The following is a 19,388-nucleotide window of genomic DNA, read 5'->3' as shown; positions in this document are numbered from 1 at the left end:
AGGAAACCATAATGTTGGGTCTTATAAACTCAGTGCAGTTTCCCTTCTCTGAATCAGGCTACAGCTGAAGTCAGATAATGTACCCATAAAATGTCTCAAGTTTCTGTAAACAAATATGTCAGTTAGGGGTTGCTTTTGACCACATGTAACAAGAACCTAACCACAGTGACAAGATGTCCAGAGGTAAGCTGGACAAGTCTGTTCAAATCTCCCATTGGGATTTGCTCCACAAGCTCCCACTTACATTCCAGGCGGGGAGAAGGGACCAATAGAGAGGAAAAAGTGATGCCTGGATCAGGAAAGGCAAAAGTTATCCCCAGATCTTCCAATGACTCATTTTTGCATCCCATGGTAGAGAACAGTGTCAAATGGCCATCCTTGGATACAAAAGAATCCATGAAATGAAAATGTTTGCTTCGGCACATCACTGCCCTGTATGCTGTTAGTAAGAATGAAGGGGAAAAGGGCATAGACACCTAGCAAGGTGTCCCACAAGCAACCTATAGTCTTATGGGTTTTTCTTCCTTAAAAGCCCAAAGAATTTCTAAAGCAGGAATTTAACTCTGCACTTTGAAGAGCGATGTGTGCCTTACGTCCAAGGTGTCATCAAACAGGGTATACTTCTTATTCTCTTTTCTAGGTTTTCTACATTAGCTATAATAATTTAGGGTAAAAATCTCCACATCTCAAGAGTCATATCTGACCTTTCCCTCTTGCTCCCTTTATGTTTAGCCAACTGTCATACTTGGTAATTTGTCTCTTTCCTATTGCTTCTCCCCACTACTCCCACTCATCTTTTATTTCCCAATAGCTATTATGCTATGTAGGTGCTTATCTCTTTTTTACAAAGTTCTCTCGTCTGAACTATCAACATCCTCTCTTGCCCCTCCCTAGCCCCCCTTTACATTTCAGTTAGAGTCAATCTTCTTAAACTTTGGCCTTCATTATACTCTATATCTTTTCAAAATCTTTGATCATTTTCTATTGCCTTTCAGCTAGATGAGTCACCATGAAACTAACTGCTTGATGAATTTAATTGAGACTGGTCCCTGTAAAACACCAACATTCCCCCCATCTGCCAATGGTTCTTCAAGATTGAATCAAAATGTCTATCGTGAAGCCTTTTCTAATGCGCCCAGACAGAAGATATCACTTCTTCCCCAATGTCCCCATAGCACTTTGTGGATAGCTCTTCTCTCTAAGTTATTACCTTTCATGGTTAATAGTCATTGGCTTGTCTTCCCTCGAGTGCAAGGATTATTTATTGTATTCCTCAGAGGACATGGAGGAGACTCTGCCATGCAGTAGGTGTCCAATAAATGTCTGTATGACTGACTATATGAATATAGTGATTATTGAGTTCTTCTGGCTAAATAACAGAAATGAAGGTTATCCCAGTATAAATGCTAGGCATATGCATGGCAACACACACACACATACACAAAATCTCTGAGATGAAAAGAAGAGAGTAAGAACATATTTTATCACCCAATGTCTCTGACTATGGCCTAGATCCCCAATTTAATTTCCTCTCTGAATTTCAATATTTTGCTTAGAAGGAATTTTCTAGTTTGTTTGTTGGATGCTCACCTGTAATTGTTATTCTTTGCCCCATGTCTACCTATTGGGGCATAAATCACCCCTGAGGCTCACCCACACTGATTAACCTCCATCAAGGCAAATAGCACTAAAGAGGCTCTAATAGAACTTGGAATTTGTAAAAATAATAATAGTAAAAATAATCCCAATACTATTACTAGGTGTTATGTTAAGGACTTAACATAGATTGTTTCATTTGATTTTCAATAAACCCTATGAAGTAGGTATTATTACCCATTTTACTGATGAGAAAACTGCTCTTAATAGAACTAATTTTTTCAAGATTATTGTCACTCTGATGGCAAAGCCGATGCTGCTAACCACTATGTTTATGTCTTAAATGGTTTCAATGGAAAAAAAATAAGGGTTAATTTGGTCTAAGAAAATTGTGTTTTGAGATAAAGAATCACCATATTTACCTAAAAAGTAATCAAGGTCTGCATAAGCCCGACGATGAGAGTGTAGCATCAGTAAGGTCTTGTCAAATATCCTTAGTGAAGAGTGAGGTAAACTCTTGCAGATATGGCTGATTAAGTCATGGTATCAGCTCTTGACTTTCCCTTCTGTTTCTTCATTCTCTTCTTTTCAATGTCCAATGTCCCCTCCCTCTAAAATGATTTCCTCTACCTTTGCTTTTACACAGCAGCTGTTTTGCTGCTGCAGTTTTCAGGTTGAGTACCCTTTTCTGGAACAGTTCACCTTTGTTCACCTTGTTGTGCTACTCTCTGCATTTTCTCGCAAGCTTTTTATTTTTGGCTTTCTGAGTTTCTAAGATAGTATTTTTCAAAACAAATTTTTTGATTGACACCTACAGTAAGAACTACAGACACACCCATACACACACACACAAAATACTTGAAACATAACCTACTACTAAATCCACCTGCAATGCTTTCCAGTCTATGAAAGCATGGGTCTACAACTGTACTCAAATAGGGAAAAGTTAATGTAAAGTACACAAAATAGTTAAAATATTAATACAAAAAAGCTAAATAAAATGGTATACGTGGACTGTTTCTTCTACTGAATGTAGAGTGTCAATTCATATTTGCCTCTATTTTCCAAGTAGAGAAGATTAAATGTAGAGAATTGTAAGTGAAATCATACCAAAAACACTGATCAACTAGTCAACACAGGTGGTAAGGCATTATAATCAGTTCAAAAGAAGCTCCAATAATTTGTGCAAGAAAGAGGATTAGCCGAGTGTCCTAATAGGAAATTTGACTGCATAGATTCAATTCCTTATTTCTTGGGAGATAAAAATCTCTAAATGATCCTATAGCTTATAATAAGGTATTAAAATGGCATACCTAAGCTTTCAATAATGTCAGCACATATCAATTTAAGAAAAGCATTGAGTTATGGGAAATTATAACCTATGTGAAAGACTTAGACTTTAAAGAGTTCCATTGATGTAAAAGAAAAGTATGATTATTAAATTATTGACCAACTGACGGCACTGGTTCAAATTTGAATCATTTAGGTCAGAGTAGCTCACTCTTGTGCCCCAAAGTTCAGATAGTCAAAAACACAGACCCTGTAACCTCAGCTAGTTGAGAGAAAATTCTCTAATTTTTAAAAGGAATTACACACTATTAAAGTAATCTTAGAAAGAAATGAAGCAAAATATAGAAATATTATTTTAAATTAATAATATTTGTTACAACCTTAATTTTTTTAAAGAAATTTTGACTCATAGTGAGAATTTCTGTCTGGTTTTAAAGAACTGAAGCTTATTAGATGGCATTTTATTGGAATGCTTAGAAGAATTTGACTAAGATTCTAATCAATGTTTAAATGGTTGGATCTGATTTATTAAATTTACAAGTTTGGCTTACTAGCTATTTAAATGGTGTACAAATATTTAGAGAAATTACATTTGTTAGAGTGGTATATTTAATAAATTGGGCATTAAACGAAGAATAAATAGCAGTGAACATTATATTTTATGCACCAAAGTTTCTCTGGCAGAAAAAATTTAGAAATGCCTAATATGGTGCTACACACATGCAAGGTGCCCAACAGTTTTTTTTTTTTTTTTTTACAAAGTTTCCTGGCTTTTCCCATGTAATTTTAATTTCATTTTCAATCCCATATTTTATTTTCACGCGTCAATAACTGCCCCAGATGTGGTTTCTATGTCTTCGCCGAGCCCCTGCTACTATTCATACTAAACTGGGGATACTCTAAGATACTAAAGGAATTATAGGTCAAGCCTAACTTTGAGACAACCTAGCGGCTCCGCCAAACTTTCTTAGGGATATTTTAGCAAGTCATGTTGAAATTAACCTAAGGTCTCACACAATTAAAAATCCTTGGGTCTTCCACTGTGCTTCCCAAGTTGAAGAACTGCACATTGTTTATGCAATTGTGTATGACCATGTTCTGTCGTAATCATCACAGCTCTAAACTCTTCAGATTAAGTACTAATTACGTACTGAAAATACAGGAACACTTGCAGGGTGGAAATTCCCATTAGGATCACTTAATCTGGAATGATTTAAGTTCCAAAGGATCCCAATACATGGAAGTGGCTGTGGTGACGGCAGCAAGAAGTTGAAGCAATGGAAAGAAGGAGGTCTCAGATTTTTCTGTGGTCATATGAGAATGCAGGTAATTGCATTTTGCTCTATGTTAAGGATAGCTGCTTTGCCCACTATTGCTTCAACCTGCCGTTGTAAATCCGAGACTGGAGAGTTCCTTAATTATTTGGCCGCTGATCTGGACCAAGCATCCTCGACACCTTGTGTATTTTAGACAAGTGAACACATAGTTTGACACAGATTGCTATTCTGACTTTCGGTTTGTTCCATATCTTGTGGAAGTAAGCTATAAAATATCAAAGACGGGTAACACACTAATTTTATTATCTTGACTTTGGAGAGCAGCGGTCTAGCCTCACCTCGTCACAGCATGAGTATCCTGCTGCAGACAACTGCAGATTTCTACTCATACTCTCGTCTATGCTGACTGCCTCTTGTTCCTGATACTGCTCTACTAGGGATCCTCTATTATTCCTGGCTCTGTAGCCTCAAATAAATTTCTTAAAGGTTGAAAGAAGGAGCTCCTAAGTGGATTGCATGTAGGAAAATATGATCACTCTTATTTCCAATTCTCATTTTCAAAGGTGGCATTAACTCTGAAATGTTTGGGATTTTTGCTCAAGCACAGATTACTTCTAGTTTTGGGCTAGAACATAATAATAATAGTGATGATGATGATAATGATATTAATAAGAATGAAAACTCTCTGAGAGATAGATCCAGAGTCAGAAAACTTATGTTTAAATCTCACTATTTAGCTGTATGACCTTGGACAAGTTAAGTAAGCTCTCTTTACTTTTATTTAAAATCTGCAAGACGGGGTTAATAGAACCTACATTAGGAGGCTGTTGTGGAAATTACCTGGGCAGTGAAAAAATCTCATACTACTACTTACACTACTTACTGAACACTTACCATACATACTACATGGTAAGTGTTCAGTGAGTGTTACCTTTTGTTAGACACTACTGATGATGGGAATATAATGTTACATGTTACAAATGGACAGTTTCATTTCATGTGATTCAAAATCTTTTGCAGAAGCAGGGTTAAAAGAGATTTGGATAATCTATTACCTGCATGCCTCTTGCTCCCATCTTTCTTTGTACTGTGTGCATTAAGTTTGGTATAGTTAACGACGACCGCCTTGCCAATAAAGCCAAAATATTCTGCAATCTGCTCCGCTATGCCAATTTCGTGAGTATTCAGCTCCTCAGCCCAGAATACCCATTGTGTAAAAAGTGCAATGAATTCCAGTTCACTTTTGATTACAATGATCTGAACCAAACACGAAACCTACTTGATCCAAGATGATCTGGGCTTTACAGTGTTGTGCGTTACGTGATCTGCACGCTGAAAATAGGAGTATCTTTGAACTTCCTTTTCAGAAAACAGAATCCTTTTAATTAACATTTAAAAAAATTTCAGTATGTGTAATTGTTAACACCTGCTATGTGTTGCCAACAGATGTTTCTTACTTACCTAAGGGAACTGTCATAATTATTCTATAAGCTTAGTGAAATGGCATTTACCAAGATAGTTGGGAAACTTTTGTTGGTGACTTTGCATCTAATACTTGGCATTTCTTATAATCTTGTCCCCTATCACTGCCAGCCCCCACACCTCCTCCCCAACCTGGCCCACCAAAGGCAAAAAAGTCCTTTTGGGGGGGTACCAAAATGTTTCAAAACTGGTCATGCATATTTTAGTCTTTGTGAAAAGTTCCTGAAATTATGTGTATTCTAAAACATTGGAAAATTTACTTTTGTTTAACAGCTAATCCTTCTAATGTTTAACATGGAAATCTTACATCTTGATTATAAATGTAAAAAATATACTTTTTAGAAAGGTAATACCCTTCCAATAGCTTGGCTTCAAAAGAAGCTACAGCAAAAATGAGATTTTTCTTGATTTTTCCCCTGACCATTTATAAGGTTTTATAAGCAGTAGATATTCAGAATTCTTCATCTATGATACTAATCACACAATTACCTACAGGCACATGTTAAATATGACACTGGTTTCAGCCAAATAATGGGCGAACTGCAAACAATTAATAAAGAGAGGCAGCTCCATTTATAACGGCTGTTTCAACAGAGCGCTACTGTAATCATAGCGATCTGAGGGTGACTCATTAATTAATTGATGTTCTTTTTTATTATGTGCTATTGAGTTAATGAGTAACTTGTGTGAGATAATTCTCTGAACACATTGATTACTTGAGATATTTTCTGGGGCTTTCATACCAATGACACGCTGAATAGCTAGAAGACGGTATTTGCTTTTGTGTGCTTGTTATTCGCAGGTTTGAGCTGAGTACAAACCAGTGCGAAGACTTCCTAAAGTTATCTGATACGCAAAGTATCCTAGGTTGGCCTCACAAGGAGGCTGAGTGCTCAGGGCAAGGCCTGTCACGTAGTAGGTACTTAATAAATGTCATGTGAAATAATAGCTGTATTAAAATTTTGCTTCCTATTACCTTACATTGCATTAAAATCACATTTAGGAAATATCTGTAATGGCATTTTTAAGAAAAAGTAATAATCAAAGGGCTTTTGCCAAAATTGTATTCTGCGTTAATGGCCTATTACAATAAACATGTACCTTGTCTCTGCAGCTTAGTTAAGTGAACACTAAATATGTTTGGCCAGTATCATTTCTATGAAATTGTTTAGGTGACTATCCAGAGAGTGGTTTGCCTAAAGTGATAGTTAAAAAGAAATCAGCTTGCCTATGGTGTGTTTTACTACAGATGTAATTTTTAGCACCCTGGTTCAGTGAAGGAACGACATTCTTCCTGAAAATGTAGGATTTAGTTGAGTTTTTTGTTTTAATTCATTATGCAGGAACCAGGAAATTGGAAATTTAGTCTGACAAGAGCAATGCGGTTGCTTTCAGAAAGATCCCTTAAAATTTGTATAAATGTACAAAATTATACCCAGCAATTGCTACCTTCATTTTTGACAGTTTTATTTTCCCCACAAAAGTAAATAGCAACAAACTACCTAGCTCAGAGATCCTAAATATAATATTTGGAGAATGCACCTGAGGTACTTTGCTTATGATTTACCTTTTGAAAGTAAATGTCCTCACACACTTTTCTTTTCCTTTTTCATAGTATGCTTTCCAGATATCATCTTAGATTTTGCCCATTAAGTGCAATCAAATAGTGTAATACCCCTTTTATTAAAAACATAAATCCGAATATTAAAGAAATGAATGAAAGAATCCAGCAGATATTTATTAAGCAAGATGAAAGTGAAATTACAAACACAGGTCAGCTTTTAAACTCAGCCAGCACTCTAGTGGAGTGGAAGTGCCTGGTCCTTCATCATAGGCAGCCTATATGAGATGCGTGTTGGAAAGGGAGCTTTCGCTGCTTGTGAAATCAATGCTCCATCGGAGATGTTCTACTGGAGGCTTCAGATAACAAGCTAAGTGACGTCAGGGCTACACAACACAAAGGGGAAAGTTGACAACAATTCAGGGACTTTGAGTAGTCAAGACAATTAGCTTAGTACTTCAGTCAAAAATGCTACTATTTATGGGCAATTAGCTGTAAAATGCCCTATTTCTGTCTTGTTCCACCATTTTATGGAGATTAAAGATAATCTAAGGAGATTAAGGCCTTAATCTTTAATCCAGGTGAGTAATTTTGTTTGTAGTAAAAAGCATAAGAATTAATTCCCAAAGGATTAAGCAAAAGACCTTGTTGGTCTTTGGGTGGCAGGGATAATTGAACAGCTTCAAGAAGCTGAGAGAAATTTGGTCCCAATTTACAAGAATTTTGACATATTGATAAGCATATGCAAAACCATTGAAATCTAAAAAAGATGATGCAGAAAGATACTGACAATTACATTTTTACATCCACATGAATTTCAAACAACTCTTAATGGGGATTAGCAGGGATGTGCTAGGAAAACCACTTCTTACATATCTCCCCCACCTTCCACCCATTTGTTCTGTTTTGCTTTTTTTTGGTTTTGGCTATGCAAGTCTTTTCATGAAATAAATGTAAGGCTCAAAGGCTAAAATAATATCAATAGTTATTTTGTGGGCCTCAAACTGTTATTTTTGAAACTCTCTTTTGGGGGTATATCTCAAATTTGGAGGACATGTGACTTGAACACTCAACCATGAAGCATCTGTAAAAATACATATCGTTCACTTTTCACAGAACCGTTTTCTTAAAAATGAGAGGCAATATCCAGATTCACATGCATGTTCACAGTAAAGCTTTGTTTGAAAACAACTCAAATCCACACCAGCATGTTTTTTCAGTTTAATATGTTGGCCCCAAACCAAGAATTCAGGTATCACATTTAATTTTTATCTGCAATGCATATTCGGCAGGACAAAGTATGTATGCAAGTAACACTGGGAAATATTGTTTCCTATACAAGTGATCAAGAAAAAAGAAGAAAAGAAAAAAGAAAGCCCACAGCACTAAAAGTTGCTCTAGTAAAAATATGCTTCATTGTGCCTGTTGAGGAATCAGATCTGCTGAAAAGTAGTTTTGAGTACAGGGAACAGAAGCAATGAAGCAAAGTGTGAGCAACCCCAAAGAAGGGAACACAGTCGCAACTTTATTTCCTTAATTGTAATTGAAATAATCAGTCTCCAAAATTTTTGTTTCTAGAAAGCTTTCTTTTTTATCAGCTATCATGTAGATAAGGGAATAATCTTTCACCTTTAAAAAATGGAATGACAGATTTCAGCCCAAGTGTGATAAATTCTGAGTGGGTAATTACTTAGAGAAAGCAATGAGAGTAAGACACATCAAACTTTTAAAGTGTTCACTTTTGAACATTAAAATAAGTGGCAGGTAAATACAGAAAAATATATAATCACCAGTTCTCAGCTTTTTATCAATCCCTTTGTTTCTCTTCTTCTAGAAGATTCTGTGAGCACTATGTTGCTCTGATCAAAAGTGACTTCACTCCTCAAATATGATCATAGATGCAACGTGCATTATCATGGTTTCAGTAGATCCGCATTCAAAACCTTTTGGTGCCAGAAATGTATCAAATCATAAAGTTATTATACGCTTACCTCTTATGGAGAGATCTGGGCAAAATTTGTACAAGAAATTTATCATTTTAAAATTATCTCATAATTGTGGTAACACTTTTTTAAAGTAACCCTTTGGAAAATTTTTACATGATACCCAAAGGCACTAGCTCACATAAGCGGTGAATGGCTAAAGGAAACAAAACAAAGCCATTTATTAGGTAAAGAGCACACACAAAAAAAGGGTATTAAAAGGATAACTGTTAAGCTTTAAAGTTATTCTAAAAATGGCACTTTTCACGTTGGTAAAAAATGAAAGTGCTTTAAGATGAAATTTTTATGCATTTTTTTAAAGCTGATCTTTAACCCCCTGAAAATAGGGGGTAATAATGAGAACACTGATAGACTCTAAATCATTGTGGCAATAAGTGGATGTTGCTAAAACGCTTTGTGTGTCCTTCTTTTTCAGTATTTTTAATGTTGATAGACTTGCTTTATATGTGTATCATTAGTGAGATTTGCTCTTCAATTCTTTACTAGAAAGTTACAGCTCATTTAAAATAGCTGGTAGATACAGAAAGCATAAATATACCGTAAGTTTAAACACTGATTGTACTAAATGCAACAATACAAAGAAGCAAACAGAACACAAATGGTAACACAATAAAACTGTATTACATTTGTGCTTCAAATATTACAATACATTATATACAATAGTCCAAAATAAACATCTCATGCCAAGTGACACAAAAAAACAAATAGCAAGCAAAAAAATCCAGCAATATGTACATTACTTTTTTCTCTTATAATAAACATTCAACTCTGAACTGGGGCAATTTCACTACATACAGATGCAGTCCGCCTTTTATTCCATATAACCATCCTGCTTTCCTATATCTACGCTATTCAGTTGGTTCCTGTGTCAATTCTTATATACACGTGGAGCAAAAAAGATAAAAGAATGGAGTGCTTTGTATTCTTAATGGGGTGATGTTGATAGATCAGCGAACCTGGGGTGCATAACCTTCTTTCATTAAACCTTCCTCGTAGTCCGTCTGGCAAAGGATCATGTTATTCTTTAGGAAAAATTTGTCTCCAACACAAAATCTGAAAATATTTACAAAAATAAAATGGTTAAGATGACTTCACTCAGATCTATAGATTTGAAGATTTCTTTTCCTAATCATCATTTCATTATTTCAATTTATGGTAATTCCCTGAGTTTGAAAGTTTGGCTTAGAAAGTTGCCTTGTTGTCAAAATTAAACCATTCTGGTCATTTAAGGAAATGCTACACACAAAATTTGAAATCCTACTTTTATATGTAAAACTCATAAGAACATTGAGGAAAACACCTTGGGCAGCAAAGGTGATTTTTTTTTTTTTTACCATATTGGAAAGAAAAAAAGAACTGATCTATATTTACATTCATTAAAACAATGATAATAATATTTCACGGCAGTGATTATGGACGCTTTCATCATTCCCCTTTTATCCATTTTATAAAAAAAGTAAAAGGCATTAAAATGAATCAAATGATTAGAAAATAGCCCATTTTAGAGCTTCTCACTTAAAGCTTCCTTTTACTCTGTTATTAAAATGTGATTAAATTCTCGTAATTTGGAAGTAATTGTTCTGAAGTGAAAGTTATTTTAGCATCAGACTCAGATGCTGGGCCATATTCCTTTGTCTGTGGCAAGTTCACCAACTATGAAGTAGTAAATGTATTTCTTAGAGTACTTCCAATTAAACCAAAAGGAGTAACCTGATGAACTTCTTAATATTGATATGATAAATAAACTAGTTTCCAGTAGCTAATTATGTATTTTATTCTATAAAGCATTGTTTAATGTGCAAGATTGTAATGTTTTTAATAAGTCCTCTTTTTGTATAATTTCCCAGTGGTGACACTTTGGACACAATTAAGGTCAGAAAAAATGCTTGTGCTGTTTCCGGTACATTTAACAATAAAGTAACTCTGGGGAGATTTGTATATATTTTTAATTGTAACAATTTAACCTTCAAACAGCAGTGTCTGGTAGAGTTGACCCAGTAAAACTACTTGTAATTATATAAGTTGACCTCACTGACCTTTGATAGTAGTCTTTCTTTATCAGATAGTCAATTTCAAATGATGTTCAAGCAGAAATCTTAGTGGATAGATTAAATTGTGTCATGAAAGCCACCCTTTAATGTTTTGTGAAGTTGAAGGTTTAAATGAGGAGCAGTTGGGCTGATTTACATTTGCAAAGATTGGAATGCTAGACAAACAGCGAACCTATTTATTTTCCAACTGGGTAGCTTTGGAAATTTATCCTTATTCTAGCTAAGTAGATAGAGGGGAAAATAGTGTAATAAAAAAAGTAGTTTGAAAAGAATTAGCTTTCCTCTTAAAGGAAGATTGGTCTGTTTATTTGTGGAATTTACTTTTTTTTCCCCAGGATTACTGCCTGCTGATGATGCTGATTGAAAGTACAGACTACGCCCTGATCTTGAAATCCTGCAGTTGTTTGTGGTCAAGACTATTGGATACAATGAACATTCAAGTTTGGACTTTAAGTATATCTTCTTTTTATTAGTTGCAAACTATAAACTTGAAATATTGTGCTTAAAAAGTAGTGTTTGAATAAACCAGTTTTTGTAGATTATCCTGATCATTAAGATATGTTGAATAAAAGGAAATATTTCTTTTGTTGGGCAGGGGTAAGTAGCCAAATTAGATACTTAACTTTTATGTGAGATTATATAAAGTAGCATGCAGAATATATTTGATTACTGTTCACATTTTTCACTTTATATTAATGTTGAAATTAATTTGAACTGACTAATAAGCTAATAATAAAATATCCATCAAAAATAAATAATTTTAATAAAATACTCTTGTGTTCCAGCTGATGTTATTGAATCTTATTTTCCCCTAAAAACTGACTAAACTGGAAGTACTTTTTCAACTCCATACTGTCTAAAATTTTGCTTTAATTTGTTAGCAAGCCTCCAAATTCTATTTGCTATCAAATAAAAATGTGTTTTGTTTTTGTTTTTTTTTGTCATGTTGTGTCATGTCATCCTTACCTTCAGGGGCCTTGAAATTTAGGTAATTTCTATTTGTAGATTAATACAATCGGAGTAATTATAGTGAGAAAAGCACTGAGCCAAGAGCCTGGGGATTTGGTCCTGAGTCCTGTGGCTCTCACCTACTCAATGCAAGATATAGGGTGTATTTCATACTCTCTCTGAGTCAGTTCTCTGTGGGTAAGATAAAACAACTACATCACTGGATGGTAGGAATGTTAAAATAAGAAGTATATGAAAGGCAGAGAGACATTTGCAATGAATAGGGTTCAAATTCCAACCTTCCATTCACAATATTGAAAATGAAACTTCAGGATTTTTATCTTTAACATCAGTAAGTTGGCAGTAAAGAGTAGAATTGTAATATGTAAAGCCTTCCCTCAATGTTTGGAATGTAGGTAATTAAAATAATCACCTTTTATAAATTACTTACCATGTGCTAAGGCTAAGCATGTATATACAGTGATCACATTTATTCCTTAAATCCAACTGAGAAAGTAAATATTAACATTGCCTTTTTCAGATGAAAAACCTAACACTTCCAGAATTTTAAAAACCTGCCCAAGGTTCCATACCTAGAATGTGTATGGTAGTGGAAGGAAAAGCACCCTGGTCTCTTTGGATTCAAGATCCATGCTTTTACAATTCACAATAGCCAAGACATGGAAACCTAACTGTGCTTTCACAGATGAATGGATAAAGAAGATGTGGTGCATACACACACACACACACACACACACACACACACACACACACACACACAGTGGAATACTACTCAGCCACAAAAAGAATGGAATAATGCCATTTGCAGCAATATGGATGGATGTAAGAGATTTCTTTTTAATTTTTTGTTCATTATGGATTTTTTTTGCATCAATTTTTTAATTAATTAATTTTGGCTATGCCGCATGGCCTGTGGGATCTTAGTTCCCTGACCAGGGATCAAACCTGTGCCCCCAGCAGAGGAAGCATGGAGTCTTAACCACTGGACTGCCAGGGAAGTCCCGAAAGATTTTCATACTAAGGGAAGTACGTCTAAAAGAGAAAGACAAATACCATATGATATCACTTACATGTGGAATCTAAAATGTGACACAAATGAACTTATCTACGAAACAGAAACAGATTCACAGACATAGAGAACAGACTTGTGGTTCCCAAGGAGGAGGGAGGGGTAGGGAGGGATGGATTGGGAGTTTGGGATTAGCAGGTGCAAACTATTATATATACAATGGATAAACAACAAGGTCCTACTGTATAGCACAGGGAAACATATTCAGTATCCTGTGATAAACCATAATGAAAAAGAATATAAGAAAGAATATATATATAGTATAACTGAATCACTCCGCTGTACAGCAGAAATCAACACATTGTAAATCAACTATACTTCAATTTAAAAAAAACAAATAAATGACTGAAAGCAATTAAAAAAAATCCATGCTTCTACCTGGAGGCGGTAAAGCATGAGGCTATGAAGTTATATAGGTTTTTTGTATTATTATTGCTTCTTTACATAGCTTTTCAAAAGAGAGCCTATTATTCAATGAGATGTTTGCAATATAAATGGAATTCATCTAAAATATTCCTACCTGAGATATGTTGATACTAATATGTTGTCAACTGGATAAAGTACCTTTTATGTGCATATCAATTTATACTTAAAGGTCAAAATGAAACAGAACATAGGTGAGGAATGTCACACACATATAACTTAAACAAAACAGCTTTGAAAGCTATAGTTAAGAACAGATTATGATTGTTTTGCAATTAGGATTGATATCTTCCTTTAAAATGTCCTATATATAAACATGAAGAAATTAGAGGAATAGCAATGCAGATATCGGACACCTAACAAAATGATCTATAACTGTGATTTTGTAAGAAAGGCTAATTTCCAATGTTCTATAACCAGGTCCTGATGAGATTTAGCATTTCAGAAAAATATTATAAAAATAGTGATGGCCAGAGGATAGCGTATGTATATATAGTAATAGGTCGGGCTAAAATTCTTGAAAATAAACTGATAATCTTCCTTATAAATTAATCTTAATCGCTTGTGATATAGTCAGTTCAATTAATTCTGCCATCATTAAAAAAATATGTTAAGGAATAAAAAGATGCCCAATCAGATTATTAAGCCACCTAATCTAAATGTTTTAGAATTAATCATAGATTTAATTTCCAGATATTTTGGAGTAACTCTAGTTGAATTCATACGGTCTTAGAGACTTGAAAAGTACAGACAATAATTAAGAAACCATCACTATCAAATACGGGGCTTAGAGTAGTTTTGAGCAGGTTATCAAATGCCTCTGCTAGGAAGCTTTCATTTGTGATATCCTCTTTAAGAATGAAAATGTTAACTTAGTCATCTTATTTTTCTAACATTAGTGACTGCCTATTATAATTAATTTCCATTTCCACAGCACTTTAAAAAGAAAGGGGATCCATTCCATATTTCCAATGTCTCTACTGTTCTATTTAGCATCCTCAGTTACTAAAAGATGGAGATTTTGATACTGTACTGTGTTTTCAGTAAGAAGTGCAGGTTATATACTCATTGTACACCTGTGAACAAATTTACTGTCTTTTCCCAGTGACAGCCCAGTTGTCATCACACAATGCATTCCGAACAATCTTTTCTGTACCAAGTTTCACTACCCACGCCACAAATCCTATTATCAATTATTTAGCATCTACCTTTTTTTAACTCCACTATATCTACTCCCATTTATACCCACTTTGTCAGAAAAGCAAATCTTCTTCTCGAAACAGGTCAGGGTCCTCATACTGACTCTGAATCCAGAGATTAAATCCAGACTGCCTGTGTTCAAATTTTGAATCTACCCTTTTCTATCTGTGTAATCTTGGGCAAGTTATTTAAATTTTCTACACTTCAGTTTCCTCACCTGTAAAATGAGGCTAATAATAGTACCTACTTCTGGGTTATTTTGAGTATTAAATGAGTTAGCACATGTAAAACAGAACAATGTCTGGTGTGTGATCAGCACTGTATAAAAATATGCTCTCATGATTATTTGCTAACAATAATCTTCTCACCTTTGCTTAGCTATTCCCTAGCCAGGGATATTTCTCCCTTTTTTCCATCTACGTAAATTCTAAAAATTCTTTCTTTAAGGGAATATAGGAGTACGGGAGTAAGAGGTACAAACTATTAGGTATAAAATAAGCTATACGGATATACTGTACAACACGGGGAACATAGCCAATGTTTTACAATAACTATAAATGGAGTAGAACCTTTAAAAGTTGTGGATATTGTACCCCTGTAACATATAATATTGTACAGCAACTGTACTTCAATCAATCAATCAATCAATCAAAATTCTGTAGTTTCCATTCCCTCCATCAGTATTCCCTGACCCCGTCAACTTATTCTGATCTTTCCCAAAGCACTTATTTATTGGTGTATCATTTACTTCGGCATTTCAAATTTTCTCATGAATGTGTAACAGGTTTCCCACTCTGGGCAGCAGTGCTGAGGTAAATGACCATGAGTAAATTTTCCTTTGAACCCTCTGAAATACCACCGTAACCTGTACTACCACTTGAAGTGGGTGGGCCACAAATGTTGGTGAAGAAAGACTTATTCTAGAACTGAATAGCCTTAAAGAACAAAGATACTTTTGGCGAATAATTTAAATTTGGACTCATGTTGACTTTAGTCCACTGATTTCCTACCTTTACAATTTCCTCTCTCTACCCCATATTCCTCCACGTCCCTACAAAACTCCCTCTCTAATCTCTGAGCACACTGAGCCACTTTTCATTTCCGGAACACATTACTTGCTTTCACACCTCCATGCCTTGCCTGCTTCTCCATCTGTCTGGAAAATCCTTTCTTCACTGCACCCAGCCTTCTTCACTTCCTCCACGCCCCCACCAGACACACTTCCTATATCCTAACCAGTCCTAGAGAGTCCTTTAACACCCAGGACATCAACCCTTTGGTGCTTTCTTAAGACTTCAAGAAGCACAGACCTCTCTTCCCTCAGTATAGATCTGTTTAGCATTGATTACATTCTTCTCTTCTGTGAGTCTTTGATGTCATGTCTCTCCCTAAACTCTAGATACCCCTAAGAGAGAAACTGGATTTTATTCACCTCTGTTTCCACAGAGCCTAGCACAGTGCTTTTTTTCTTTAATGTTACACAGTTCTACATATTTGAGGCAATTTCATTACAAACAAGCATTTTTCCCCTTCTCTTATAAAACCATCATTTAGTTTCCTAGAATTTTCTAAGGGGGGGTTTTTATTCATCTTTAAGAAATTAACCTATTACTCAGAATTTTCCAATTCTGAATGAGATTCATGTTATCATACAAGATGTTCAAAATAACCTTCTTCAGGTCCTTTCAAAATAGATGAACTTTTAGATTTTAATTCAGGATTCACATTTTTAGCCTTACCCTTTTAAAAAGGACAGAGAAGATCACCCATCTTGAAAGTTCATTGTTACTACCATCTTTTTTAAACATTCAGAAATGCTTTAGAACTTAACGATATTGTGATTAAAAGTTAAGATGAAATGACTTGCTAAATAAAATTATAAGCATTTATAAAATCATAATTTCAGGGGTCAAGAAAGTTTGCTTAAGGGAAAGTGCCTGTAAATTACCTATTGGCCTTGTGTGTCACTTGAAAAGGTGCAATACTAAGACAATGATTTGGCTACTATGAGTAGAGGCTCCTGAGGCAGATGGCTTTATTGGAGAGATTTCCCAAGCAGACGCCAAAGGATAAGGAGAGTCTCCTATATTGAAAACTTCTGGATTCAGAGTAACAAAATGTGTCTGCTTTGCTTGACTGATGAAGATTAGCTGACTTCTTGCATTAAAGAAGTTTGTCTTGTAGAGACGGAAGTGACAAGACAATAACTAAGTGTTAATTGTGCATAACCGGCACTAAAGATATTCAGTCCCATTATGGCATGTAATAAATGAAGCGCACACAGAAATATATTAGGTACTTTAATAATGATACTAGAACAGTATTCTGCAGCAATAAGAATGTGAACAGTTTTAGAGTCAAAATTTAGGAGTGTTTGTCTTACTTGACTGAGTTCCACTGAGGAGACAGACGTAATTGTGAATGCAGCTTTTTATTTCAATGGTGAGATAAAATTGATATACGATTTGTAAATAGCATCAACAACCTACAATTACTTTGCATCATAATAGAATTCAGGCTGGGTTTAGCACCTGAGTGATGTTTTAATTTTCTGTGTAGAACACGGATAAAATAGGTAAGCCTGCCCTAATAGAAAAATGGACAAAAGGAATAAACAGGCAGTTCCCTAATAGGAGAAATATCAAAGCGTCACTAGTAATCAAATAAATGCTAATTAAAAATGATAATGAGATACCATCTTTCATCCCTCAAGGTGACAAGGATTTCTTTTAAAATAATAATTCCCAGTGTTGGAACTTATGTGAGGGAATGCATTGTTTTTTCTTTTCTGGTGTGAGAATAATTGGTATAACTTTTCCAGAGAGCATTTTGGCAATATATAATGTAAGCCTTTAAACTGTTATATGGTTCGTCTAATTAACTATGCTCCTGTGAATTTAGCCTGACACAGATTTGAGTATTTGTTTATAAAGTCCGCATTAGATTGATAATACTGATGCTATAAAAACTTGAAGAAACAACCTACACATCTGATGACAGAAGACTGATTTAGCAATGTATGAAGCTTTATCCATAAAACTGAACACAAGAAAGCTTAAAATGTCATAAAAGAATTTTTAAAGGCAGGGAAAAATGTACACTATATTAATGAAAATGTCCAAGTGACAAACATTAGGATTCTTCCTTGTTACTTTCCTTTAAGATGCTTAAATGTGGTTATAATATAAAGTATATGCTATATATCATTTGCCACATATGCATAGAAAAATGTATGGCTAGCCACATACCAAAATATTAAAACAATTTCTTTTAGAACAGTGAGACATGGGACAATGTTATTCTTTATCCCTTTCTATTTTCTAAATTTTCCTCTATAAGTATGTAATTGTTTATAAGTAGAAAAGCAGTAAATGTTATTGTTGCACAAAGATAACTCTATTGTTAGTGAATGCTATTAGTGGATGAAATGTGGTAAGTAAACAAAAATATTCTAAATTTACTACTAATATACCTTTAAAACATATACACATAGAGGCTCATGCATATTAATGAGTCTGTAAGGATGTGTGGACATTTGTGTTTTTGTATTCATATCCTTACAATAAAAAATATGTGCATTTGATAATTTACTTTTGGTTAAGTGTCACTACAGACTGAATCAACCTACTTTGATTCCAAACATCTATTGGGAAGACTCAAGATGTTGCAAGATGACTTCTTGAATTATTTCCTGGGTAAATTATACATTGTGAGGTATACAAGGCCAGATTCTGAATATCTACATTTAGCAGGAGATATCTTATGTAAAAACCAAGTTAGTGAAATATTATGTGGTAAAAGTAAATTATAAATATCAAGGTAAAAGAACTAAATTTTGAGAACCTATTGTGTTCCTGGTACTTATAAATTCTTTCATTTAATTTTCAAAATCTGCAGGATAATCGTTAGTGTCTCCATTTTAAGGATGTGCCAACCAAACTCAGAGAAATTAAGTGACTTACGCAAGACTGCACAGCTAGCATATGGTGGGGATGGAATCTGAATCCAGTTCTCACCGTAAACATCATACTCTTTCTACTACTCTATAGCGCCTCGTAAGAAGATACTGCATTTAACGGTAAAACGGCCAATTAGAGTAACTGAGAACTTGACAAAACTAATATTTACTGAATATTTTCCATGTTCAGGTGTTTTCACACCTGTGCTGAATTTATTTTCATTAAAATCCATCAAGTGCAATAATTTTTGAAATGTATTTTAATGATATGTATATTTTAATATTCTAACATCCTCTGCGTTTCTTATGTAAAACCGGTATGGTAGTATATAGCTCACACTAGAATTAAAAGTTATTATTTTTACTTTGGAAAAATGGAAGGAAGTCATAATACTTTGAGATGAGAGAGTTCTCTGAAATTGACTAATCCAGCTCCCTTATGTTATAAAGGAGAAAACTGAGGTCCAGAGGACTAAAATAGCTGGTTTATGCTCACACATCTTGTTAGG

At 34.6% G+C, this 19,388-nt stretch overlaps 1 protein-coding gene across 2 annotated transcripts in view; it reads right to left on the bottom strand.

Moving 5' to 3' along the window:
* Positions 1–7,362: 7,362 nt before the first annotated feature.
* LMO3 (LIM domain only 3) overlaps positions 7,363–19,388 on the bottom strand; it is a 62,681-nt gene continuing 50,655 nt past the window's right edge. The window contains exon 4 of one of the 2 annotated variants that reach the window (XM_065886930.1): positions 7,363–10,262. In XM_065886930.1, coding sequence (XP_065743002.1) covers positions 10,157–10,262 — 106 coding nt within the window. In that variant the 3' untranslated portion in view covers positions 7,363–10,156. The remainder of the gene's footprint in view (positions 10,263–19,388) is intronic. The other variant, XM_065886931.1, reaches the window with a different exon arrangement.

Source organism: Phocoena phocoena, chromosome 11 (assembly GCF_963924675.1).
Source record: "Phocoena phocoena chromosome 11, mPhoPho1.1, whole genome shotgun sequence".
In the NCBI taxonomy this organism is placed as follows: Eukaryota; Metazoa; Chordata; class Mammalia; order Artiodactyla; family Phocoenidae; genus Phocoena; species Phocoena phocoena.
Note: the sequence above shows the minus strand (reverse complement) of the source record. Positions and strands in the feature narration are given on the sequence as shown.